Source organism: Lissotriton vulgaris, chromosome 12 (genome assembly GCF_964263255.1).
Source record: "Lissotriton vulgaris chromosome 12, aLisVul1.2, whole genome shotgun sequence".
NCBI classification, from domain to species: domain Eukaryota; kingdom Metazoa; phylum Chordata; class Amphibia; order Caudata; family Salamandridae; genus Lissotriton; species Lissotriton vulgaris.
The window spans coordinates 777132943-777159735 of record NC_141700.1 but is presented as its reverse complement, the minus strand read 5'-3'; the positions used below and the strand labels follow the sequence as shown (position 1 = coordinate 777159735).

General features: G+C 45.4%; 1 protein-coding gene across 3 annotated transcripts in view; it reads left to right on the top strand.

Annotated features, from left to right (window-relative positions):
- Positions 1-26793, top strand: part of SRRT (serrate, RNA effector molecule) — a 125974-nt gene that overhangs the window by 64284 nt on the left and 34897 nt on the right. For 2 of the 3 annotated variants that reach the window (XM_086946133.1, XM_086946134.1), the window contains exons 11-17: positions 1573-1634; positions 2986-3064; positions 3310-3573; positions 15186-15356; positions 24135-24288; positions 24585-24778; positions 25742-25898. In XM_086946133.1, coding sequence (XP_086802259.1) covers positions 1573-1634; positions 2986-3064; positions 3310-3573; positions 15186-15356; positions 24135-24288; positions 24585-24778; positions 25742-25898 — 1081 coding nt within the window. The remainder of the gene's footprint in view (positions 1-1572; positions 1635-2985; positions 3065-3309; positions 3574-15185; positions 15357-24134; positions 24289-24584; positions 24779-25741; positions 25899-26793) is intronic. The other variant, XM_086946135.1, reaches the window with a different exon arrangement.

The window sequence follows — 26793 nt, the reverse complement described above, 5'->3', positions numbered from 1 at the left end:
GCCCTTAAATGATGGGCGAATGGATGTGCCATTCCTCGTTTTTGTGTAGATTTGAAAACTGTCTTGTCACGCTTTCACACAACAGCACTCAAGGGCTTCACCTGTGTTCCCGCTTAACTTGACCGAAGAAAATTCAGGCGTAATTATTTTTCTAGTTTTCTTGTCATTTTCCTGAATTTTTAAATGCCCTCTGCTTGTAGAAGGGAGCTGCCCTGACTCTTGCATATGTTTCCTTCTTGTCTAAAGGCATTGCATGGTCATTTAGGACAGGCGAAGCCAACTTTGTGTGTGCTCAATCTCTGGACAGATGTCATTCCCTCAGATGTCTGCTGATGGGAAAATTGTGGGCGGTAGCTAGCAGAGACCCATAGTGGGACAAGGAATGCTTCTGGTTGGCCATGCTATGCCCACTCAGCACGGGACAAACCCATATTTTACTGTATGGTAACAGAGTCCAGGAATGTGTGTAATCTCCCATTCTGCCACTTAGAACGGCTGCATCCTGGTGCCAATCTGATTGGTTGCCTTTCCACCCTTCAAAGTTAGTCCTTATGTGCAGACCAGTCCGATTAGGTGCTTGATGATAGTCAGAATAGTCAAGGCTGCGGAATCTTTTACGACAACCTTTGACGTTTTAGTAGCTAAAGGAATGGGTCCTTGGATTGTCCTTTATTCAGGAGCTACGGTTTGTGAATTCAGAGTCTAGGCACAGATGTCGCTCATTTTCTAGCAACAAATATCTACACCTTGAGAGGGTGGTACCTCTGAATGCTGGAAGACTCCTAAGTTCGTAGTTTGCTTTTTGGCCACATATCCATATGAAGAGTGCAACACTTTTAGTGTGCATGCGCAGGAGAGGTATGGCTGCACCAATCAGCAAGCCCAAACTACCTTTAGGCCATAGTAAGAAGCAAACTGTCCAATATCGCACAAAGTAATGTAACTTGCAAAGAAACTTAGCATATGGTGTTAGTTCAGGGAAAGGGACTTGGTTTCTAACGTGTTAGGAGGATTTCTATAGAGTTAAATGCTTTTTAAATCCAGTGTCTAATTCATATCCGGCCAAACTAACAATTTTATTCTATTGCATAGTTCATGTCAAACCTTTGGCTGCTAGGGTTTTTTCTAGGCAGAATTGTCTGCAACTATGAGTTTATATGACAATCTTTATGTGCGGGTGGTGCTGTTACTGGCTCTGGCTTGTTAAACGTGATTTAAAAAAAATATCCTTTTCTAACTGATTTTGCGTGACTAGCTCTGCTTATTCGTCTTATAGCAGAGCCTCACATCTTGCACTTGTGAATATCTCATTAAGTACATATTACACACCTTAATCTGGGGCACTAAAGTATTTGCTATTGGTTCTTTGAGAATATTGAAATTAATGGATTGGAGCAGAAGTAAAATTGATAGATGTTATTTCTGCACATGTGGTGATAATGCTTCTGTTTTTTGGTTATACTTAATTAAATATTAGCCCTTGTGTCTGATTCTAATATTAAGTGCTGAATTTGCCCTATCTAGAGTTTGAAAATAACTTGCTTATTTTCCATTTCTTCCCCACTTTCTTAGCTTTGCAAGCGGTTTCCTGGCTTCATTAGAGTGGCGTTGTCTGAGCCTCACCCCGAGCGAAGGTACTTCTTCGTTTCTCAGCCTGCCTTTCTCAAACAGTGACTGTTCTCACCAGTCCAGTGTGCATTGTTTTTTCCATTTGCAATGAAAAAAGATTGAAAACAGTATAACCATCTGTATATAAGGCTATTTTAAACGCTGGATGATGCCCGAAGTTCTGTTTGGTCCTCAGATAACATTACATTTTGGATCTGTCATACCTTGGTTGAACACCAGCATCTGATTCTTTTATCTGTCTCTGGTCTGGAATTAACTATTGGAACCAACCTTTTTATGACTGCCTACTGATTACTGTTGAACTGTTCCATTTAAGCATATCCAGCTAGACGATGCAGCCTATTCTTTACCTATATCGGTAAAACTGTTCCATTTAAGCATATCCAGCTTGACGATGCAGCCTATTCTTTACCTATATCGGTAATGTTTAACGTGGAGAACAATAACCCCTTTCCTGCATTTTACCGCAGGCTACAGCTCTTTGTGTACTTCCTGCCGCTGCTGCAAGCAGTTGGATTATTGATCTAATGCATGGTATGAACAGCTATGATGGTCACCTGTGTAATTCCATAATGTGGAATGGCCAGATGTTGTGGTTAATCTGTGTAATTCCATTATGTGGAATTGGGTGTGGTGCTTAATCATTGTAATTGCATTATGGAATAGCCAGGTGTGGTGGTGGATTTGGGGGGGGGGGGGTCTGTGTAATTCCAATATGTGGAAATAGGTGTGGTGGTAATGCGTATTTCCATTATGTGGAATGGCGAGATGTGATGGTTCTTCTGTATAGGTCCTTGGTAGGTTTTCTGGTTTAGTTCTATATAATCCTACGATGTGGCTAGTCAAAGCAGTACACCTCCAGTCTCCTGTCAATTGGGGTGGTTCAGCTGTATCCATTTTGATTGTGACTGCAGTGGGGTTTCATCAGTGTCTTTTCCATGGTTCCTCAGCCATGGTAGTTAGGCTGGGTCTATTTCCCATGGTAATTTTAGCTTACAGTGGAGTTATAATCATGTAATTCTATTGTATGGCCTGCTGTGGTATCGCAGCTGTTCATAATTCCATTGTATGGGTGTTACGGCTTCGCAGTTTGTATTTCTGTTGTAGTTATGACCAGATATGGTGGTTCAGTTCTAGGTAATTCCATTGTTTGCTTACACCTTTGCGTGCCAACTTTTACCATCCCTGGGATAAAGGCAGCTAGGCTGTCATGTCCCACTACTTGAATAAAACTAAAAATGTATTGTATGACTTCTGAAGCCTGCTGTTTTTAGCCTTTTTGAGTTTGTTTAAACATGGTTTTCTTCTCTTCTCTCTACCATCTGTTTCCCACTTCTCCCTCACCTTATTTCCTAGGTTCTATCGCAGAGGCTGGGTTAAATTTGATCGCAGCGTCAACATCAAAGAAATTTGTTGGAACCTTCAAAATATTCGGGTACGTTTTGGCCATGGGGAGATACTCGTGTGGTTACCTTTAGCCTTGTCTCACAGATGTGATCTGCATGAGTGGGCATGACTCTTCTCATGTTTTGCCATTCACCACAAATGAGCAGCCTTCTGACCAGTAACCCTCTGCTATGTATGTCTTGTTTATTTATATTGTTTCATTAATGACACCACATACTAACCTTCCTGTAAGACTGAAGCATTATTTCAATTCTCTATTTTTCTCCAATCCAGCTTCGTGAATGTGAGCTGAGTCCCCTGGTTAATCGTGACCTGACCAATCGAGTACGCACAGTCAATGGCATCACGCAGCACAAGCCAATCGTGCGCAATGATATCAAGTTGGCAGCCAAACTCATCCACATGTTGGATGACCGCACCTCGCTGTGGAACCGGGAGGAGAAGCCGGAAGCCAACGACTCCGCGACTGGAAACAGCACTTCTGTGGGTGTCGATACCCCCATGCTTCTTGATGCTTCGATGGGCATCAGCACCACGGTAGGTGTCTGGCACAGCAAGACCGATAAAAAAGATGCTGCTCTGAATCACCTGATTCAGGAGAGCTATGCACATTAGCACAAGGATGTTGACTGTTTGCAGGTTCTTCTATTCCTCAAGAATCAAAAGTTTCCTCCAAAAAGCACATGTTCAATCTGCATTACCCCACCTAGCCATATTTGATCTTTTTATGAATTTTGTGGCTTGTATAGCACTAGTGTCAGGCTTGTATAGCACTAGTGTAAGATTCAGACAAGTAAGAAATGTGTGTAACAGAGGCACTCACTGCCCCTGCCCTTTCATTGCTAAAGCATGTCTGATTGTAGTGAGTCACAGGGTTTTAAAGCATGATACGTTTCATGGTTGGATGCATGGACTTTATTCTTAGTTTCAAATATTCATACTGCAGTTTATTTAATCCTTTCCGTTGACCCTCAAAAGATCGTCCATTACTCACTCCCTTTTGATCTATAGACTGCTATTTTTTGTTCTGTTTGCTCTAGGCCTGTTTTTTTGGAGTCCTTGGTGTTCCAAAAACATTTCTTGCTAAATGATCTCTAATTTTTACATGAAGCTTGTTATTTCACTTATGTTTCTCTTGATCTAAAATAGACCAGATTTTGTCTCTGATGGATGTTGGCACTTAGCAAGTCTCAAGAGGTTCTTTTGTTCACTTGTCTGTTTCGGTTTCTGGTGTTTTGCGCCTTTCATATTCCATATGAGCAGAGGCAGGGCATCCTTCCCAAGCCATTTGCATTTTAGATTTCTGGTTTTGAATGTTCGAGGCATATGAGCTGCAGAATAGATCGCCATCTGGTGTTGGGCTCGGATGCTTGCACCTTGTTGTTGTCTGGGACGAAGTCTTTTGTAGTCACGAGATAGGTGACTCCTCCTTGGGACGATAGTGCACATGGGCATCGATTCCACCCTTAGATTGTTTTTTTCCGCCATCCGGTTCGGATGTGACTTGCTGCACTCCCGATGAGTGTGGTTATCGAACCCACTTTCGGCGCGCAATCCCCGTTAACCGACGGTATTGTCTCGATCGCTTGTCTTTCGCCAACCACAGCTGTGGAAAAACATTGGTGCCTGCGAACTTCGATGCAGACCGTTGGGCCTACCCACGCCAGTAAAGAAGGACGTCGATGGAAAGGACTCCCTTTAAGAAATGTCCTCAGTGAGGTGCTAAATTCCCACACTTGGACCTCCATCCGTTTTGTAACTTGTGCCTCTCTCCAGAACACTAAGAGGGCAACTGTGAGGCTTGTTTATCCTTCAAGTTCAAGAAAACCATCCGGGATTGTCTGGCTCAATGCCACGAGATGTCGCGAGGCACAGGCTCCATTCCGGACATCTTCCATACATGCCCCGAAAGCCTTCCGGAACCAGAATAGGTCCCAGATTTAGACGCCGAAGATTATATTACCCCGGCTCAAAGGGACGTGAGTACTGAGACCTCTGCCCTACCAATGCCCATAACAATGGCTCCGGTGACTCCTTCGGGCTCAGGTCTACACCATGCAAAAACTTTGAGTGCCCCGCCATCCGGCCCAGTGCCGAAGGACAAACAAAAGCCTTCCGGCTCTAGCCAGCCACCCGGTCCCGAATAGCCATCTTCGGCACCGAAGCAGCCGGAGAAGACCTCCGCACCAAAGCAGCCGGAGAAGACCTCCGCACCAAAGCAGCCGGAGAAGACCTCCGCACCAAAGCAGCCGGAGAAGACCTCCGCACCAAAGCAGCCGGAGAAGACCTCCGCACCAAAGCAGCCGGGAAAGCTCTCGGCACCGAAGCAGACAGGAAAGCTCTCGGCACCGAAGCAGACAGGAAAGCTCTCGGCACCGAAGCAGACAGGAAAGCTCTCGGCACCAAAGCAGCCGGATAAGTCCTCCGCACCGAAGTAGCCGGATAAAACCTCGGCACCAAAGACCTCTGAGCCGAAAACATTAAAAGACAAGCTTACCGTAACTAAGCCTCCTAAACAAATACCTCTGGAGCTGAAACAACCCGCTCCGAAGGTCTTGGCGCCCCAGGAAAAGCTTCCATACCAGACACTGTCACTAAACAGCCAAGACCTGTATTAAGGACAAATCTTCCACACTAAAGAAAACTGTTGATGCCAAATAACTTTTTCTCCCTTATCCAATGCAAACCACCATCTTAATCCATCCAAAGACTGGTCAGATACTTATCAAGCCACCTACAAAGAGGAAACCAGAACATTTACCACAGGCACCAGTTCCTCTAAAGAAAATACATATGGCTACTAACACTTCACCACCACCTTCACCAAATAACCCTAATTAGCTAATTTCTCCACCACATTCTCCACAACCACAGGATAGTGATGATACACATGAGGATGGGCAAGAAGATGAAGATGAAGATATAGTGCCATTAGACCCTGATCCCGATGATCCACCACAGGAACCAGACACATGGCATGACTATAGTACGGATCCTGATCTAAATAATGATCCGGACTTCTATCCCTCAAAACCATCTCCACCATATGACAGTGTAGGTTTTGCCCAATTAATTAATAGGGCTGCAACATACCATAAAGTCAAACTACACTACTCCTTTCTGGGAAACATCCTTTACAACGAAACTTTTTCCACGCAGTACCTTTACAACGCAAGTCGTTACGACTTGCGCAGTAGGCTAGGGAGTAGTTTAATTTACTATCCAAAACCTTCCCTACTATCCACGGGGACTGGAGTTAGAATAATAAATTAAACTATTCACTATCCAGCGCCCCCCAACGCAAGTCGTTGTAACGACTTGCGTTGTAAAACTGTAATCCTGGATTCCTCGGGATCGGGTAACTCTAACACCACCCTAGAACACCCCTGTTTGTACATCAAAAAGAGAGAACAGACGTGTCTTGATGATAAAACAAGCTCTTTATTACTGCTTGCTCCTACCCGATGAAACCCTATACTATACTTTATATATTGTAGGGCTACGGTAGATGTTCCAACCATCCTCTTTACGAATGCCATTCCTAGCATCCACCAACAGAGGACACCGTGCAAAGTAATGGCCGACAATGCCACTCTATTAAATAGTAAGCTGGTTAGTGCTATAAAGTCGTCCTCCGCACTCGTGTCAGTCCTGACTCGCTCCAACGGAGGGCAAACAAATACAAAAACGAACTGAATTCCAGTATAGTTCCTCGCACTCGATAACCCTCGAGCGGGGACTGGCAAGGTACTAGGAGGGGACTGAGTCACACACGCTCGATTACCCTCGAGCGGGGACTGGCAACGTTCCGCTAGTGGACTTTTTCCCAAGCGCTTGATAACCCTTGAGCGGGGACAGGCAAAGGTCTGTGAAGGGACTGAGTACCACTCGCTCGATAACCCTCGAGCGGGGACTGGCAAGGTACTAGGAGGGGACTGAGTCACACACGCTCGATTACCCTAGAGCGGGGACTGGCAACGTTCCGCTAGTGGACTTTTTCCCAAGCGCTCGATAACCCTCGAGCGGGGACAGGCAAAGTTAGTGGGCGGGTCACAAACCCCCGTGAAATGCAGGGTCCTGTTTGTCTTGACGCCTTCCAGCACTAGCATCTTGCGCTACCACAACTCGCACACGCAATACAGAGCTCAGCTTCCTTGAAGCTTCAGCAAAGCGGACTCGCCTCTATGATTCTGAATATCCGACGCCGACTGCTGGCTTCCTGGTAGTTTTTATGGTGACACCCTCCGCGTGTGTTCACCGCGCTATGCCTTCTGGGAAGTGTAGTTCTGGGCGGGTGTGCTTCTGGGTCTTGCGGTTCCTTGATCGTTTGTCTCCTCTACGGGGCTCCGATGTGTCTTAACAAAAACCTCCGTTGTAAAGGCATGCGTAGAAAAAGCATGCGTTGTAACGACACATCCCTCCTGTCTTGCCATTGCTCCAAAGGGCTTCTTAGACAGGCCCAGGGGGTGTTCAAAGACCCTGTTAGAGCTAGGGTCCTTATCCCCAGAATAGGAAAAATGCAAGGCGGCTCCCACTAACCCCATATATATCAAGGGTCAACTTCCTTTAGATTCTTTGGTTGTAGCCAATGCACACAAAAGAGCAAACTCTTGGGGGTCAGGTGACACACCACCTCCTGATAAAGAATCTAAATTATTAGACGCAACAGGCAAACTTACAGCATCTCAAGCCACAAACTCCTAGAAACTAGCAGACACACAAGCCCTTCTGGCAAGATACGACAGGGCTCACTATGATGGGCTAGAAAACCTCATCCAACATCTACCTCAACAATATGTGGACAAAGCCAATGACCTTTAACAAGAAGGCAAACTAATTACTAACACATCCATAAAAAATGCGCGCTCGACGCAGCAGACACCGCGTCCCGCGCAATAAATACCAGTGTCTTGCTACGCAGACATGCCTGCCTCAGGGTATCTGGTTTTAAACAAGAGGTACAAAATACCATCCTTAATCAACCTTTTGACCAGGAGCACCTCTTTGGCCCTGCAGTGGGCACATCTTTAGAAAAAATAAAAAAGGACACAGACTGCCAATTCTATGGGAGCTTTACAGTTACCTTCTAGCAGAGGCTCCTTTCGGCCTTCCGGCTCCAAAACAAAAATACATCAGAACATCCTTCCTCATCCTACAAAAGTCTCAATCAGGGCTTCTTTTCCAGAGGATACAATAGAGGAGGTTATTGGGAAAACAACAACGGCAGAAGCAGGGGTAATAACACCTGCAACTCTCCTAATACCAAACAGTGACTTCCCTGCGCTTCCCCTGATCATCCCACTCCTGTCGGGGGACGCCTTTCACGGTTCCTGCCTGTCTGGGATTCCATCAGAACAGACAAGTGGGTAAGACAAATTATCCAGTATGGTTACTGCCTGGAACTTATTACAACCCCCCCCCCCCCCCCCCCCCCCCCCCAACATACCACCAAAACAACGTCCAATGTCCACGGAACATCTGACGCTTTTCAAACAGGAAGTTCTCGCACTGCTTTAAAAACATGCAATTGAACTTGTCCCCATAGAGCATAAAGGAACAGGAGTTTACTCCCAGTATTTCCTAATTCCCAAAAAGGACGGTACTCTAAGACCAATACTAGACCTCGGACCTTTCAATTTCTACATACAAACGGATTTTCACATGACCACTCTTCAACAAGTCTTTACACTGCTTCAACAAGGTGACTTACTTGCCACACTAGATCTCAAGGACACCTACTTCCATATTCCTATACACTCTGCGCACGGGAAACAGCTATGGTTCATAGTGTATGGCCAACACGATCAGTTCAAAGTCCTACAATTCGGGGTGAATACCTTGGGTGCTGTGTTCACAAAGTGTCTTACGGTAGTAGCAGCACACTTGGGAAGGCAGCATATCCATGTATTTCCATACCTGGACGACTGGCTCATAAAAGCCAAGTCATACCACCAGTGTGTTCACCACAAACGATCCAGCTGCTACACAACTTTGGGTTCACAGTGAACTACACCAAGTCACACCTTCAGCCCTCCTACCTACATCTGGATCTAGGAGCCACAATAGACATTTCCAAAGCTCCAGCATACCACAGTCCAGCCAGGATAGCCAGTATGCAAACCCTCGTCACCAAATTTCAACCGCAACACTCTCTTCCAGCCAGAGTGTTAATTCGGTTCATGGGAATGATGGCCTCTTGCAGGTTCATTGTAACTTACGCAAGACTTCAGATGCGCCTTTTACAGGAATGCTTAGCATGTCAGTGGAACCAGGCTCAAGGTCCACTTAAAGATCTGATGTTGGTGGACAGCCGCACACATCGCTCTCTGCAGTGGTGGAACACACAAAACCCTTCCAGAGGGCGGCCGTTCCTAGAGCCGGTTCCGCAAATAGTGCTAACAGCGGACGCATCACTCATCGGCTGAGGGAGCCCGTGTCCTAAACCACACAATTCAGGGCAGGTGGACCACTCAACAAAAAATGCTCCACATCATTCACCTAGAATTACTAGCAATATTTCCAGCGTTCAAGTCATTCTGAGCACATCTCCTACACAAAACGGTCCTAGTCCGCACCGAAAATATGACAGCAATGTATTACATACAGAAACAAGGAGGAACACATTTTTTGCAGCTGTCTCAACTGGGGCACAGCCTATGGAGATGGGCCATTCCACAAAACATATATCTTCTGGCAGAACATCTTCCATGAGTGAACAAGCAGATTGCGGATCTGTTTAGTCGTCAGACTCTGCAGATACATGAATGGGAACTTCATCCGCAAGTTCTTCCACCCTTTTTCCACATGTGGGGCCACCCAGACATAGATCTGTTCGCCACACACGCAAACGCAAAATGCCCAACCTTCGCCGCCAGGTTCCTACACCCGTTGTCCAAAGGCAATGCGATATGGATGAACTGGTCAGGCAGATTTGCGTACGCTTTTCCACCACTCCCACTCATCCCGCTAGTAGTACACAAGCTCAAACAGCAGTCTCTCAAGATTATCCTGGTTGCTCCCACATGGGCATAGCAACCATGGTTCACAACACTCCTCGAACTCTCAGTAGTTCTACACCAAAAACTACAACTCTCCCCAAAACTGATGACGCAGAACCACGGAGACATAGGGCATCCAGATCCATCACAACTAAATCTAGCGATCTGGCTCCTGAAATCCTAGAGTTTTGTTGCCTCAACCTCTCATCCGACTGTATGAACATGATTAAAGAAGCCAGACGCCCCACTACTAGAGCTTGCTATGCAGCTAAATGGAAAAGATTTGTCATTTACTGCAATAACAACAAAAATGACCCGCTAGATTAAATTCAGAACATAATTTGCTATTTGCTGCATCTACAAAGATGCAATCTGGCATACTCATCTATAAGACTACATCTGGCTGCCCTTGCTGCCTACCTACAAAACAAACAGCATTTGTCATTATTTAGAGTACCGGCTATCAAAGCCTTTATGGAAGGCCTTAAAAGGATAATTCCACCCACACTACCACCCTCTCCGGGTTGGAATGTAAACATTGTTCTTACTAGACTCATGGGTCCCCCATTTGAGCCTTTACACAAATGCGAATTACAGTTCCTTACATGGAAGGTAGCTTTCCTTATCGCAATCACCTCTCTCAGGAGAGTGAGATCCAGGCTTTAACCATACAAGAACCATTCTTACAAATACATCCTAACAAAGTGGTTCTCAGAAAAAATCTAAAATTCCTTCCCAAAGTAATTTCTACTTTCCATCTTAATCAGTAGAATTACCAGTTTTCTCCCAAAACCCTGATTTGGTAGCGGAGAGAGCTCTTCACACGCTTGACGTCAAAAGCGCTTTACTTTATTACATAGACAGGACTAAAGCTTTAGAAAAACAAAACCACTCTTTGTGGCTTTCTCTCCACCTCATAAAGGCAACCCCATCTCAAAAACTGGAATTGCCAGGTGGATAGTCAAATGCATTCAAATATGCTACCACAAAGCCAAACGCACATTAACAATTCCCCCTAGTGTGCATTCAACACGCAAACTAGGGGCTTCCATGGCATTCTTAGGGAACATTCCCCTAGAAGATATATGTAAGGCAGCCACATGGTCTACTACACACACCTTCACCAAACACTATTGTGTAGATGTGCAGGCAAAGCAACAAGCTTCTGTAGGCCAGGCTGTTCTTAGACACTTTTTCAAAACCACTGCTAGACATACAGGTGACCACCGCTAGGGGAGAAACTGCTGCATAGTTTATGCACAAGTATGAATTCTGCAGCTCATATGCCTCGAACAGAAAATGCTACTAGCCATATGCAGCTGTTCTTGGCATGTAGAGCTGAAGAGATTCATCCGCCTCCCCGGAACCTGTATCTGTTCCAGTGTCATCTTACTTAGATGCATTCACATGGACATCTTTTCTGTTTTTTACAAACTCCATTTCCAACCATGGCGAAAAACAATCTAAGGATGGAGTCGATGCCCATGCACACTATCGTCCAAGGGAGGAGTTGCCTATCTTGTGACTACAAAAGATTTCTTCCAAGACAACAACAAGGTGCAAGCATCCGAGCCCTACACCAGATGGTGATCTATGCACAAGTACGAATCTCTGCAGCTCTAAATGCCAATAAGAGATGCGTACTTTAAGTAGCATTTTCCTTTCAATGTATGACTTTCTGATTCATAAAGTGGCCCTTCGTGATACTCCTCTGAACACGCCTGCACCTTGGCCACAACACAGTCCCTTCAGTTTGCTATGTGGATTCTAACATTGCGAGCTTAGAGAGTTGGGCAGTGCTGGAGGGGAAGTTGACTTGCCAGGAATTGTATAATTAGCCCCGCCATCTCTGCCTAAGTTGTGACTGCTAACTTTATAGGATCATTAAGAAACGAGAGAGGCGATGGGACATCTATGTAATACAGGTGGAAGGTCACTCCAGTCTTGCTAGAATGAATTCTGTCTCATTTTCTGCAGTTACTTTGAAAGCTATGAGACGTACCACTGGGGGGCAGTGTGATCACAGATCACTGGTCTTTAAACTTCTCAATGCCGTACCCCATCCATTTTGACAGAGTTGATGTACAGTCTTGCCTTTTATTATGCCACACTTTCACATTCTCCCGGCTCCATGTAATGTGTGCCCGCTCCAGCCAATGTCTGACTTTGTAGCCAAAAGCACTTTGCATGCTCGAATTCTTGATCCCGTCGTTGGTGTTTTACATGAAACTACAATTCCAAAACTCTTAGTGCACTGTTGCTTAATTCCCAATGTTCTGGCAGAATGTGTTTCACAAAACACTGTGCCATGTGGCAGCCCTGAATATAGTTAACTATTCCAAAATAAGTTCTGTTCAATTATCCCTTTAAAAAGTACCATCTCACATTTTATTGTAAACCTGGTATTGTCAGCACAGTATTTCGTGTGTGATCCTTAACTGCAAAACAAACAAGGTGATGGACGGAATGTTGCACAATGGCAAAACATTCACCGATCTGGGTTTAATCCATCGTTCTTTTGCTCACCAAGCCACCCCAGTTCAGACATGGCCATATGCAAATCAGTCTTGACCCTGTGCCTCATGGGAACAGTCCAGCCCGAACTGCCAAGCCATGTCTTCCCTGGGGACCGGAATCAAGCATCCTAGGACCTGTTTCTGGCTATCAGCCGTCTTCAGCCAGAAACCGGTCCTAGGATGCTTGATTCCGTTCCAGGGAAGACCTGGCTTGGCAGTTCGGGCTGGACTGTTCCCATGAGGCACAGGGTCAAGACTGATTTGCATATTGCCATGTCTGAACTGGGGTGGCTTGGTGAGCAAAATAACAATGGATTAAACTCAGATCTGTGACTGGGGGTGAATGTTTTGCCATTGTGCAACATTCCGTCCATCTTGTGTGTTTTGTGATCCTTAACTGAAATACGGGGAGAATTTGAAGGTTATTTGCCCCTAAATAGCCTCACCCACTGCAATTCCCTTCTCACCCCTTTCTAGTCTCAAAACGGTGGCTTGGACTGTCAGGAATTGGCACACACTTCCCCCATCCCCTTCAGCTAGTTGGCACAAACCCACACCAGGTTTATGAAGGCAGCTACTTCCCAGGGCGTGGGAGCTGGGATGGGGACAGAGGCACCTTTTGTGTGCATGGTAGTTTGGAGAGGTTTGTCATGGCCAAGACCGGTGACAATGCAGCTCTGGGCCGCCCGTCAGTCTCCAGATAATGGGAAAACAAGTACTGCCTAATGCTCCAGTACAGGTACCATTTTGGTGGCCAAGTCTGAGAAATTAGACTTCCAGCCACATTCAAATCCTGCACTCACAGCTACAATAAAACAGCAGTCAAAAGATGACCATTACTGTCCTCCCACAACTGAATCCATAGCTCTACCTTACATTGAAGAATGGACAAACTGAGTGTTGGGGATGGACCAGATCACAGTACCTAAAACACAATCCAATGACTATTGAAGCTCAGGCCCAAACCTCAAAACAAGTGTTGAAATCTATACACAAAGCTCCACATTGCTACCAAGCTATACTTCTGACAGATGTGTGCTACCCGAACATCAAGAAGTATGCTTTCATGAATGTAGTCCTCCTCCGATAATGTGGCTGGAAGCCTATGAGAAGTGCAACTTTGTGGGGTGCCTGTTGCCAATCGGTCTCTGTGTGATATTTCTGGCTATGTAACTGGTCTGAGCACCCATATGACCTTTATGCTCATTTCAGTTCCTCTTCCAGTTTTGCTTTGTTACCCAAATGATAATTGCCTTTTAGTTCTGTGATATTTTAGCATACAAAAGTGACTGACTTTTTATATTCCTCTATTACCACTGGGTCTCGCAGCATCTGTTGGCAGTCACATACTCGACACACTTGTGCAGTATGAAAACTGTATTGCACCTGCTCTGCTTTCAACAATGAATTTTCCAAAATGCCTTTCATGAATAGAACGTATTCTTTGGATTGTACTTAAAATTGCTTTCACCTTTCTAAATGCTGCAAATAACAAGTGTTGATGTTGCCCACTGTATTCAGTTTATTGACCTGCAAGGGATGAAGGGCTCTGTAGATGTTGTCAGGTTTTGAACTTGTTACCTAGAAGTCCTCATTAAGCCTGTCACCCTTTAATCCACCTTGCATTTTATATTCTAGATGCATGTGAAAATGGCTTGAGGTGTTGAATAAAGTCAATGTCTTGAAAGCTTGGTGCCTAACTTGCTAGTTATTAATTATATTCCTGTCACTGAGAGGGAGCTCAGGGTTTCCAAGCTTTTCTGTAGGTCCTGTCCAGTAGGCCCTCTCTCATGAATTTTAGGTATCATGTCACATCATATAATTTTTAGTCTTCTCCATTTTTAAGGTCCCTTTCACAAAATATAGAAATTCTGTAGATAGAAATGTATTTCTGAAAGTCATCTTGCCCAACTTTTTGTTTATAGTCCACTCTTTCAAGCTTCTCTTTATACTGATAACCTAAGTCTTGCTCCTACAACAGTATCCCACACACACAATTAGTATCCCATGCTCCTCAATCTATTCCATTTTTCTATAGTAGAGCAGTATTCTTTTTCTTTGTTCTTTTCCCCTTTCTTTGCCCTCTTCTCCATTTTAGTAATCTGGCTCTTGAAGAGTGTAGGCTCCTTGTCTTTAAGAATATTAAATACCCCTCCACAAGCTTGGAGAATTTAAGTCATTGACATTCTAAATCAAGAGGGTTAGGGAGAATATCCTTTGTGGAGGGGGAGTGTTTAACCCCTTAACGCTGCCGTCTGCCAACGGTCGTCGCGAGCACAACCTTGCCAGTGCTGCGCACGACTGTTGGCCGACGGGCCAGCGCTCGTTATTCGAACGTTCAGCACTGGGTGCTGAACGTTCGATGCAGCAAAGGGATTAAGAAGGTTGTTTAAGAGACATTATACTTGTCTTCAAGGGTCTAAAGAAATGTCTAAGCAACTGTGGCCGGTGAGCAAGCAGATTTGTGAGCTAGCAGGAGGTGCACCATGGATGGCCTCGCTCTTCCAACATTGTGCTGCTTGAGCTATTAACAAAAGGATTTTATTGTTGACCACAGAAAATGTTTTGATTTTTCTAAAGTTTTTGTGGCCTTAATTACTCCTTTTCTTTCTGCCCCTCCTTCCTTTTTACACAGAAGCTACCGTCCCAGAACCCGATCCTGAAGAACATCACTGATTATCTCATCGAGGAGGTAAGCGCAGAAGAGGATGAGCTACTGGGCAAGAGGACTGATGTGGCTGATGATCTCCCTAAGGACGGTGCGCCAGGAGAAATCCCCATCGAGAGAGATGACAAGCTCATCAAGGTAACCACAATGGAAGGGCAGGGCTCCAATCAGGTCATCATGCCTTGTTTGAGTGCTGCATTTTTTCTTCTACCCATCACGCCAGGAATTCTGACTTCATTCTGGGAAATAATTCTAAAAAGCATTTGTAAATCTATGAAAAATGTCTACTCTCCAGTGTCCTGTCACGTACTGTATACTGCACATGTCACCAATCTCTACTGATTTCCCATTGAGCGGAGAACACTTCCCGGTGATTGCATGCGGGTTTTAGGCAGCACTTGGAGTGGTATTTTAATATTTTCTCTCTGTTCTTCCTCTGATATGCACCTCAGAGTGAAAACAATCCAGAGTGTTACATTTGGCGCAGGACATTTCCCATTTAGACATCTTGGGCTTTCAGTTCATGTCTTAATTAGTGCCATTGTGCCCCTGGTGTCATTTGAGTGGTCTGTGAAACCAGGGGCCACCTCCAAAAAGGGTCCAGAGGGTGCAACAGGCATTGCCCCACTCTCTGGGGCACTTTAGTATTAAAGATAAGCTGCTGACACGTGTAGGGCCTTCTGTAATGCAGATTGCTTTGGTACTACATGTGCACTTGTGTGTTCTCAAGCATACATTACCTCATTTGGATGGGGTTGTACTTGGTCTCTAAGGGGGCCTACTCACTGTATGCCTCAAAGAGGTGGTTCACAGCCAGTGTGGTTCCGAGGGTGACCCTTGGAAGGGCTTCCAATGGACCCTTTACCCACCCCTCCCAGGCATTCCCCTGCAGGTGGCTGCAGTCACTCATTGCATCTACCTCCAAGTGGGATCTTGACCCCTCCTTGTACAGCAGTTTGCTTTCCCACCTCCAAAAGATGGAAAGACCAGCTGCTTCAAACAGCTAGTCCACCATTCACCAATCTACTGCCCAAAAGGAAGGAACAAATTTGCAGCTGCCCTTGTGGCAGCACGTTATCTGCAGTGTGGTTCAATGACCAGGGCTGCACCTGAAATGCCCATGTAAAGGTGTGGCATAGAACAGGATATTGCAACTTATAACTAATACAGCCCCAGATCACATACGTAAGCCTAAAGCTTGTTAAGTAAAATTTAGAGTATTGCTGTGAGTAGTTGATTTATGTTTCTCTGATAGTTCCAGCTTCTGCAGTAGGGCTATAGTTGACCCTTTTTTCCAGAATGATATCTTTCATAATTTCATATGTTTTGAATTCTGCCTCCTAGTCCGGCTAAAACACTATTGTATTGTGCAGCTTTGCAGTCTGTTGGTTGGTGATGATAATGACTCTTACATAGCACCCTTTTATGGTGCTGTGGCTTCATGTAATTGGACCAGCTTGGGAGGACTTAAGAAAACGTGTTCAGAGAACTGTTTTGAAATGAGTGAGTTTACTAAGGGAGGTATATGTATCTAAGAATAGCCATATGGGTGAAGGAATCCCTTTTTGAGTGACAATACATTTCTTAATGGTGGGATGTAACTTTTTCGGTTGGGTAACAGTGGCTGCCAGTGCATTTAGACACCATGGTTTATGGTTTGAAAATAATTCGACCCTCATTGTTGAGCCAGAACAAGCTTGCCTACTGGCAGTTGCATGTTCCTTTCCTCCATAACGCTGCAGTAAGTCTCACTCGTGAAGTCCAATCTAAAAGCTTGTACTGAGGAACTGAGTAGAATACTAGATATGAAATGGCATGAGCTGGTGTTGACTTGACCAACTTTGCATGTGAATCTATGAAAGATGCCAGTGCTGGTCACCAGCAGTTTAAGCTTGGACTTTTTCTTCTTTTCCATTAGATTGTTCGTAGTTACTTCCTTTGAACTATTTACCTCCAAAAAACAGTGATGGATGGAATGCTTGAATCAGTCTCATCAACTAGTAATGCTTGTGGCTGCTTTCCATTCGTTTTTACCTAATGCACCACCGCACATAGACCAACCATGCGCAAATCTGTCTAGTTCTATTCAGGACTGCCAGGTGAAGTCCTCTCTACATGGACACTCCAGCAACCCTAGACCAGTTTTGACCTAGGTGAGCCTCCTCGTTGAGGTGATGATTTTTATTATGAATTATTCCTAATCTTCGGCATAAGTGTCCCTGGTATAATATTGTGCACAGCAATATTGAATTCACATTTAATACAATAATTTAAAGCAGAAAATCCAACCATTACTTCTGATAAGTCCCGATTCCAGCTTCTCCCAAACTTCTTGTAGTCACATCGATTTTGCTAAATTTCATCAAATCCTTTTAAGTTTTTAAAGCAGTTTCTACCTCTCCTGTTCCTAATATTTCTTTGAGTGCTAGGCTGTTTTTCTGCTTATCTTCAGTTTTTCTTTGCTTTGGACATGTGAAGTGTGGTGCAATTTCCCTGTCTATTAAGGATCATCTGGGGTTCTTAAGACCAAAAAGAATGAGGCCTTGACTGCCCAGCACGGATACTCTTGGCTATGGGACATGTTTGATTGAAGTGGATGGACCTGCAGACCTATTTGTCTATGGAGAGCAGCTTGCAGCTTAATGACTCTGCTGTGCAATCTGTATGACTGGGATTCTGGAGATTTCCATAAAGGAAACCTGACCCTGTTTTTGTTAGGCTTGCTTTGTCTGTTTGCAGTTGAGAAAGTGGCTCTATATATACTGGACTAGAAGCAAGTACAGTGTGTATGGAGTCCACCAACCCCAGCGGTATAACCGAGGTTAAAGTCAGAACTGACCTTACTCTCCAAAGTGGTAGCTTGGTCGAGCAGTAAGGCCGTACCAGAGGACACTGTAAAGCATTTGTTGTACACACTCAGTCCGCAAAAGGTTTCACAAACTCAAGGACTGAACCCCAGGCCATTTGTTTGTATATCCAAAGATATAGTTTTATTTTTAGAACCAACAGTTATAAAAATAGCTTTTTCTCGATTTAAGTATTCTCATGTAGTTACTTTGCAAGGAAGCAATAAAGGTTGGGCACACAATAGTTACAGTATAAACAGTAAGCAACACAGTTCTGAAACACGGTCTAGCATTGAGTTCAATGGGTTGTTCATCGATAAGGACAATTGATTACTCTGGATTACTTTGGTCGTTCCAGGACTAGATCTAAGAATCAGTCCTGGGATCTAAGCTGAAACCAATTTAGGAAAAACGTTTTCGTTACTCTGAGGGATTTTCAGGAATATAAAGCAGTTTTAAAAGTTCACACTTAGAAACTTTTCAAGGTAAATCTGACAATGTTATTCAATGGGAGGAAATTCAGGTTGCAGGTAAAGTACGATTGCGTTACTTTTGTAACCCAGCACTAGTCTCCTAGGGCCAGCACTGGGGGCTTAACTTAAAACAGGTAGGTAATTGCGTTTCAGTATTTCGAACAATTTTTAAAGAATATTTGCAGTTTTCGAAAGTAGACAAAAGAAATTTCATAGAAAAGCAGACAAAGGGTTCCTATGGAGAAAATACAGATTACTAGTAAACCCGCTAGGGATTACTTGTGCGGTTCAGTACTGGGCTGAAAGGTACAGTACTGGCTTCTCCCCTGATCACAGGTGAGTATTTCGGAATTCGGACGTTGGCTGATTTTATAGGAATATTTTCAGTTTTCAAAACTTCACACACAAAATTTTCGAGTCAAAATTGGTCAATGTTATCCAATGGCAGGTAAGTGAATTACCGGTTTCCAGGTGAGTACTTGGTTGGTGAAGTTGAGGTTCTGGGCATAGACTATGGGGTCCCCCAGCGTCAGGTAAGTACAGTCAGTTCAACCCCAGCGGCACAGGGGCGGCAGGGTGCAGAGGTAGGCCCAATGATAGCCAATGAGGAAAAGGGGACCTTCGGTTGGTGGCTGCTGGGTAGCAGGCCACGCAGCTCTGGGAGCTGGGCTCCTGGTCACTTGCTCAGGGCAAGGGGGGGGGGAAGTAGGATAGGACAAAGAGGTCACAGCCAGCGGCACTCGGGTGGCTGGGTGCAGGGTACTTTTGAGCCGCCGGGCGCTCAGTGTTATCCAATGAGGATCTTGAAAAGGGAACAAAGGCTGCAGGTTCGGGGACGGAGACTCTCCAGGGGTGACCAGCACTTCGAGAGGTAAGTTGGGGATGCTGGAGCACAGGTAGGTACCCCAAAGGGAGGCACAGGGGGGTGCAGGGGTGTCTTTTGGGTGTTGGAAAAACGTACCCTCAGCTGGTCGCGGTTGGGGTGGCCCCTGGTTCTGAGTCTGCAGGTGTCTGCTGGTTCTTAGAGGGGGGTCTTTGGGCACTGGACTTCGTGTCCCAGTCGCCGGGGGGGACGTCCTCGTGGTCTTGGTTCGGGTTGGCCCCGCCCGGGCTCGGCTGGTGCAGAGTGGGCTGGTCCGGAGATTCCTGGCTGGCACCAGGTGGGTTGTTGCAGCAGAGCCTCTGCCGTAGGGAGTCCCAATCTTCGAGAGGGTCAAGGCAGGCAGGTCCTCTGGGCGTTCCAAGGTTGCTGTCCGTGGAGGTCGCCGGGATTAGGCAGGAGCAGGTTCCAGGATCAACAGGCCGGTAGGGCTGGGGCCAAGTCAGTTGTTGTTGTCGTCCTGTTAGCAGCTGCGCGGCGGGTCTTCTTGATCTTTCTTCTTGTTTTCGTATCGGGATCTTAGGAAGGAAGGTTCAGGGAGCCCCTAAATACAAAATTTAGGTGAGTTACAGGTAGGGCAAGGACAGGGACCAATCGGTCCCTGTCCTGGGGTGAGGACACCCCCTAGCCTACTCCTCTCCTGTGGGAGTGGGGCAGGAGCCTAGCTGGGATTGGGCAGGGCTCTCCATCCACAAGATGGCCGGAGCCCGGGGTCATGCTTCACCTCGCCTCATCCACCTGAGGGGTGGAGTTGGCATAGGTTGGCACACCCTCCTTCCTGACGTAGTTTTTCCCGCCAGAGTGGGGGTACAACGGGTAGGGGGCTAGTTGCTGGGTGCAGCAAATGGTCTGGAGAAGCTCTCAGAGGCGGTATGCCTTGGAAGCTTCCCCATGTCCATCCTCGGGGAGGAGACATAGCTCCTCGCCCAGGATGTGCTTTGTTGCAGAACCAGGAGAGCTGGGGGCTCTCCACCCAGTGGTCCAGCAACATGTCTGCGGTGTGGCAGCCTCTGCAGCCACTCAGCCCAGACGTGGATTGTAGGTTCGGGTTTTGGGGTGCATCTCTTAAGGTGCCCTCTTGTGCATGTTACATTAAATTCCACACTGGCATCAGTGCGGGTTTAATGTGCTGAGAAGTTTGATACCAAACTTGTCAGTCTTCAGTTTAGCCATTGTGGTGCTGTAGAGTTCGTAATGACACCTCCCAGCACCATAAACTCTTAAATGGCATCACTGCACTTACCAAACTCAAACAATGGATCACCCACAGCGTTGAAGAATTAGCACCCTTGAAAAACCACCAAACCAAACTGGGTAGCAAAAAGGTCCCCTGGTTCAACGATGACCTTAAGAAATCCAAGAAACTATGCCATACTCTCGAGAAAACATGGAGAAAAAACCCAACCACTGACAACCTGACTACCTTCAAGACAGCCACCGGCAAACACCACCAATTGATCCGATCCACCAAGGAATCAGCATTCAAGGATCGACTCGACAATGCCCATAACAGCAAGGAACTATTCAACATCGTCAAAGAATTTACCAACCCCACCGCAGCCTCAAACGACATTACTCCCTCCCAAGACCTCTGCGATTCGTTATCCTCCTTCTTCTACAACAAAATCGCCGACATACATAACAGCTTTGAGAACATTTCCAAAGAACAGTCCACTCCACCCACCTCCGAACCTAAACCACCATCTAACAACCTTTGTGCCTGGAACCTAATCACCACTGAAGACACCATCCGCCTAATGAACTCCATCCATTCAGGTTCGCCAACCGACCCCTGTCCCCACCACATCTTCAACAAAGCAGACTCCATCATCGCACCCCATCTCCGTGATGTCATCAACTGCTCCTTCAACTCCGCAACCTTCCCAGAAAGCTGGAAACACGCCGAACTCGGCGCCCTCCTGAAGAAACCCACAGCAGACCCCTCTGAACTTAAGAACTACCACCCCATCTCCCTCCTCCCATTCCCCGCCAAAGTCATTGAGAAAGCCGTCAATAGCCAGCTTGCCGCCTTCCTTGAATCCAACAGCTCCCTCGACACCTCACTGTCCGGCTTTCGAGCCAAACGCAGCACCGAAACGGCCCTCATTGCAGCGACAGACTACATCCGAACACTACTGGACAACGGAGAAACAGTTGCCCTCATCCTACTCGACCTCTCCGCCGCCTTCGACACAGTCTGTCATAGCACCCTCAGACAACGACTCGGCAACATCGGCATACAAGGAAAAGCCTTTGACTGGATCATCTCGTTCCTCGCCGGAAGAACCCAGAGAGTCCGACTTCCCCCATTCAAATCAGAGGCCACCGAAGTCATCTGCGGAGTACCACAAGGATCATCACTCAGTCCCACCCTCTTCAACATTTACATGAGTCCACTCGCATCCATCGCGAGACAACACAACCTTAACATCTCTTACGCTGACGACACCCAGCTGATCCTTTCCCTCACCAAAGACCCTAATACCGCCAAAACCAATCTTCACGAAGGCATGAAAGAAGTAGCAGAATGGATGAATAACAGCCGCCTAAAACTTAACTCAGACAAAACTGAAGTCCTCATCCTAGGATCATCCCCCTCTGCCTGGGACGACTCATGGTGGCCATCGGCCCTGGGCACAGCACCCATACCCACAGACGACGCACGTTACCTAGGCTTCATCCTAGACTCCTCCCTCTCGATGACCAGACAAGTCCACGCCGTCTCATCCTCTCGCTTCAACGTACTCCGTATGCTCAAAAAAAAAATTCTGTTGGATCCTCTGAAACAAGAAAGACTGTCACCCACGCACTGGTCACTAGCCGACTGGACTATGGAAACACCCTCTACGCCGGAATCACAGCCAAATTACAGAAAAAACTCCAACGCATCAGCCAGACTCATATTGGACATCCCTCGCCAAGATCACATTACCGGTCACCTGAAAGACCTCCACTGGCTTCCCGCCAACAAGAGAATAACGTTCCGTCTCCTCACCCACGCACACAAGGCCCTCTACAAACTAGGACCCGAATGCCTCAACACACGACCGTCCTTCTACACACCCACCCGCCAACTAAGATCCTCCAATCAAGCCCTCGCCGCAGTTCCACGCATCCACAGATCTACCATGGGAGGAAGATCCTTCTCCTACTTGGCGGCCAAGACCTGGAATTCTCTCCCCTCTCACCTCCGCCTTACACAGAACCACATTTCCTTCAGAAAGGAACTTAAAACCTGGCTATTCGATAAATAATGCACCCCCTCCCCCAAGTTCTATGAGACCCTCTGGGTGAGTAGTGCGCTATACAAATTACTGAACTTGAAAAGTGCCCAGGAATGGCCCTGGGTACTGTAGGGGCACAGGGCTTATGCACATGTGCCCTCACCTCTGGCATAGGGCACCCAGCTAGAGGGGTGACTGAAGTATGCCAGGGCAGTGGGTTCTGTGGGCATGGCACACAGGCATGTGTGCCATGTCAACTCTTTTTTTTTTTTTTTTAGTTCTGTACTTAGGCACTCAGCCTCCAAAGGCAGTGTGTGGGTGCCAAGGTACAGGGCTCCCTGATGGTGGCACAATCAGTGCTGCAGCCCTCAGGGGTCTTCTCTGGTCACCATGCCCTGGGTACCATTTGCTAGGGGCTGACGGGTGGCCAGCGGTGCCAATTGGGTTTTAGTTTCAACGCAGTTTTAGGGAAGGAACACAGGCCCTGGGCACCTGGTTGGCAGGAACCCAGGGCACACTCAGTCAAAGCACATCAGCAGTTCCGAAAAAAGTGGGGGCATACCAATGCAAGAAAGATGGCACTTTCTCACAGCAGTTCTCCAGAGTTAGGCCTCACCCTGAAGTCTTTTTGTCACATGCTAGAGATATTCTAAATTGACACAGGCTAGTGAACTAGGTACTTGTTGATGTTTCATGATTTGATAGAATACTAAGGCTTCTAATGCCTTCTGTTGGCTTGTAATTGTGTTGGATGGCTAGAGTTTACATTGTAATTTCTTGTAAACAATTTATTGAAGCTGTTATATTAAATGTAGAATGAAGAAATTATATATTAAAGAAAATAAATGATATGTTGGTGTTTTTTAACCATGTAACACATTCAAAGGAAAAATGTAATTGTGTACATAACTTCCACCTCTTGCACTCTTCAAATTCTTCATAAAATCTGTTTGTCTGTTCCACAACTTCCAATAGAACAGTTTTTTTTTCAACATATGGGCCATGCAGTTTATTTTTGATTGGTCTTTTAGTTGCAGCTTTATAATATGCAATCATTTCTCGAGTTACTTTGCTTTGTCACTTAATGTTCTTGAAAGGTGCTACAGATAGATCTTTAGCTTGTTTAGATACTGGAATCAAACAGAAATTAAACATTTCTCCAGGTGCTCAGACTGGTATTTGGTAATTGTGGGGTCTTTGATCAAACTTTCATAATCCTTTAGAAGCTGTTTTCCTGTCCTTTCAGGTGATACACCATTGCTGATGAGCTAAGTGCATTGTACCACCACTCACCTTTATCTGTGCACTACAAATTCTGTATGTGTCACTGCAAATAAGTACTGAGCAGGAAGCACATAGATATGTCTCTTGGAAATTTGTTTTCGAGAAACTAAATTACTTTGGTTTGCATGTTTTTGAGGTGCTCTTTTTCTTCTCTGTATCCAAGGCGTTTTTTTCTGCTTGATTTTAACTTGTTTTTTTCTCCATTATAGGTTTTAGACAAATTATTGCTGTATTTGCGCATTGTGCATTCCTTAGACTACTACAACACCTGCGAGTACCCAAACGAAGATGAAATGCCAAATCGGTGTGGAATGATACATGTGCGTGCGACGATGGCTCTCAGCAGAGTTGCTGTGCGGGACGGTATGTGGTCATACTTATTTTCCTTTTCTTCCCCTGTCCCATCTCATGCTAACTGACTGCATAAACTCGAACCCTCGGTAACTGTCCTCTTAGAATTCTGCTCTTGAGTCTTGCACATGTCTTAATGTTCCATATATAGTTTTCTTTTGACTAACTTAGATAATAAATACCAAGTCTTGGCCTGTATACAGAGTACAAGTAGTAAGACTACATACATTTAGAGCAAGCTTGTGCTCCAGTTTATCTCTTGTTGAAAAATGTGAACCCTAAACACATGCACTCTTTAATTGTTGCAGTCATGGAATGGCAGAAGACCTTTGAGGATAAGCTGGTGCCACTCTTCACTGTCAGGGAGACCCTTTCAGAGGAGGAGGCCCAGAAGATGGGAAAGAAGGACCCTGACCAGGAGGTGGAGAAGTTTGTCACTGCAAACACACAGGAGCTGGGCAAGGACAAGTGGCTGTGCCCACTCAGTGGGAAGAAGTTCAAGGTAAGAGCTGATCTCTTCCAGTATGGTTTGGCGGCAGAGTTTTTTTTTACATTGCTCTTAAAGCACATAGGAAATTGCACCGAGGGCTAGACATTGGGTGTTTTTGTCTAATCCAAATATCACCGGATACCATCTAGCTCGTCGTTCCAGGTTAAATGGGGATTGAAGTATGGGATTCACTTTGGCAGGTAATCTGTAGATCCTGAGATCACCTATGCTGTGCTAAATCATCTCTAGTTTTTAGGATGACTCTGATCCACATTGCACCACAGAATGTGTAAATCCCAGAATGACTTGCACTGTGCCACATAGTATTGGGTTTTCTCAAGAGAACACTTTTATAGATGCTATAGTGCTCACAGTAAGGGCCACACTGCTAGATAACCTGAAAATCCCACAAAGTACAGGTTCCATGCACTGTCCAAAATAATAATTATGCACCTTGCCTTTACATAGGCTGCAAAGCATCTGCTTTGCTTTGAGCTAAATTGGTCTAAAGTGATTTGTTCTGTAAATAGGAGAGCTGGCGCATGGTTTGTACATCTGGAATCACTCACTTTTATTTGCTGAAATGTAAATATTGCTACCAATCTAAAAGCCATTAATGAAAGCCCTGCTTGAAAGTTTAGCATGAAGTCTTGCGTTTGGTGTAAACATAATATTCTTCAGAAAACTGTTGGCAGACCGCCTCAGTTTCATCTGGTGTGTAAAATTTTTGTTTGTCCTACTGGCGTTTTGTCCTCTGCCTGTAAAGCATCTTAAATATAGCTGTACAGGTTTAGAAGTTGTGCCGTATGAGTGTCTGAACGCTTAACGAGGTTTTGAATGGTGAAACACGCCAGTATCCGGTAATAATGAGCAATCATACCATGTAGGTGGTAGGTGTTTGTCAAACATTGCCTTTGATGGGTTTGAGTTTCCCAGTTGCCCATCAATTTACATCTGTGCTGCCTTCTCTTCCAGGGACCAGAGTTTGTGCGGAAGCACATCTACAACAAGCACAGCGACAAGATAGAAGAGGTGAAGAAAGAGGTGGCATTTTTTAACAACTTCCTCCTGGATGCAAAGAGGCCAGCACTGCCAGAACTGAAGCCTGCCCAGCCCCTGATGCAGGCACAGAGTAAGAATTACAAATGGAGATGAGTTGTTTTGTGGGTAGTGGAAGCAAATGGAGCCTATAATTGGTGTGCGAGTTCATGCTAGTGGTGTTTTGAATGGTAAACTATGCTTAAAGGCAGCCTTAAAGACAGAGCTTACGATCTAATCCTTCACATGAGCCTTAATATTGAGCCACTCCCAAGGCCCACGTTTTCTTGGAGTGCCTGGAAACTTGTACGATTCTATGTCATAAAGGACTGTTTATTGCATTGAGTAGCAAAGTCTCATTCTTGCAATCGTTCACGGAGTCTGAAACGAGTATAGCAACTTGCCAGCTCTCTTAGCATTCAAGGAACATGCTCACTCAAAGACACCCTTTTAAATGTGATGCACAATTGTGAGCTTAAATGTATTAACTTCATTATTAAAGAATAAGTTTGGCCTGCACCCGGTTTCCAAAATCTAATTCCTTGAAAAGAAGTTAACAAATAATGCATCTGTTAGCACTCAGTCAACATCTGGTTTTTTTTTTTTTAGTAGCACTTCTGCCATTGTCCAAGCACTGCAGAGAACTGTCTTTTTTTTCTACTACCCATTTTACTGATGCACTGTTATTGCGAAGATGTCCCTCTCCTGGGCTGATTATGTTTATACAAAATAAAAAATATGAAGGGATGTCTCTGTTGGTAGTTTTTATTTGTTTTAGTCCCTTCAGTAGTATTGACTGCTCTTGGGTCTACTTTTCTAATGTTTCGACCTATTGCGGCAATGAAGTTCAAAGGTCATCAGGTCAAAAAGGGTTCATAACTAGTATGCTGTACAGCATTAAATATGTGGTCCAGTTATAGCCCAGTGGGAAGGAGTTCAAAGCAATTCTACCTTTAGAGGTAAATTAAAAGCAACAAAAGCCACTGTTA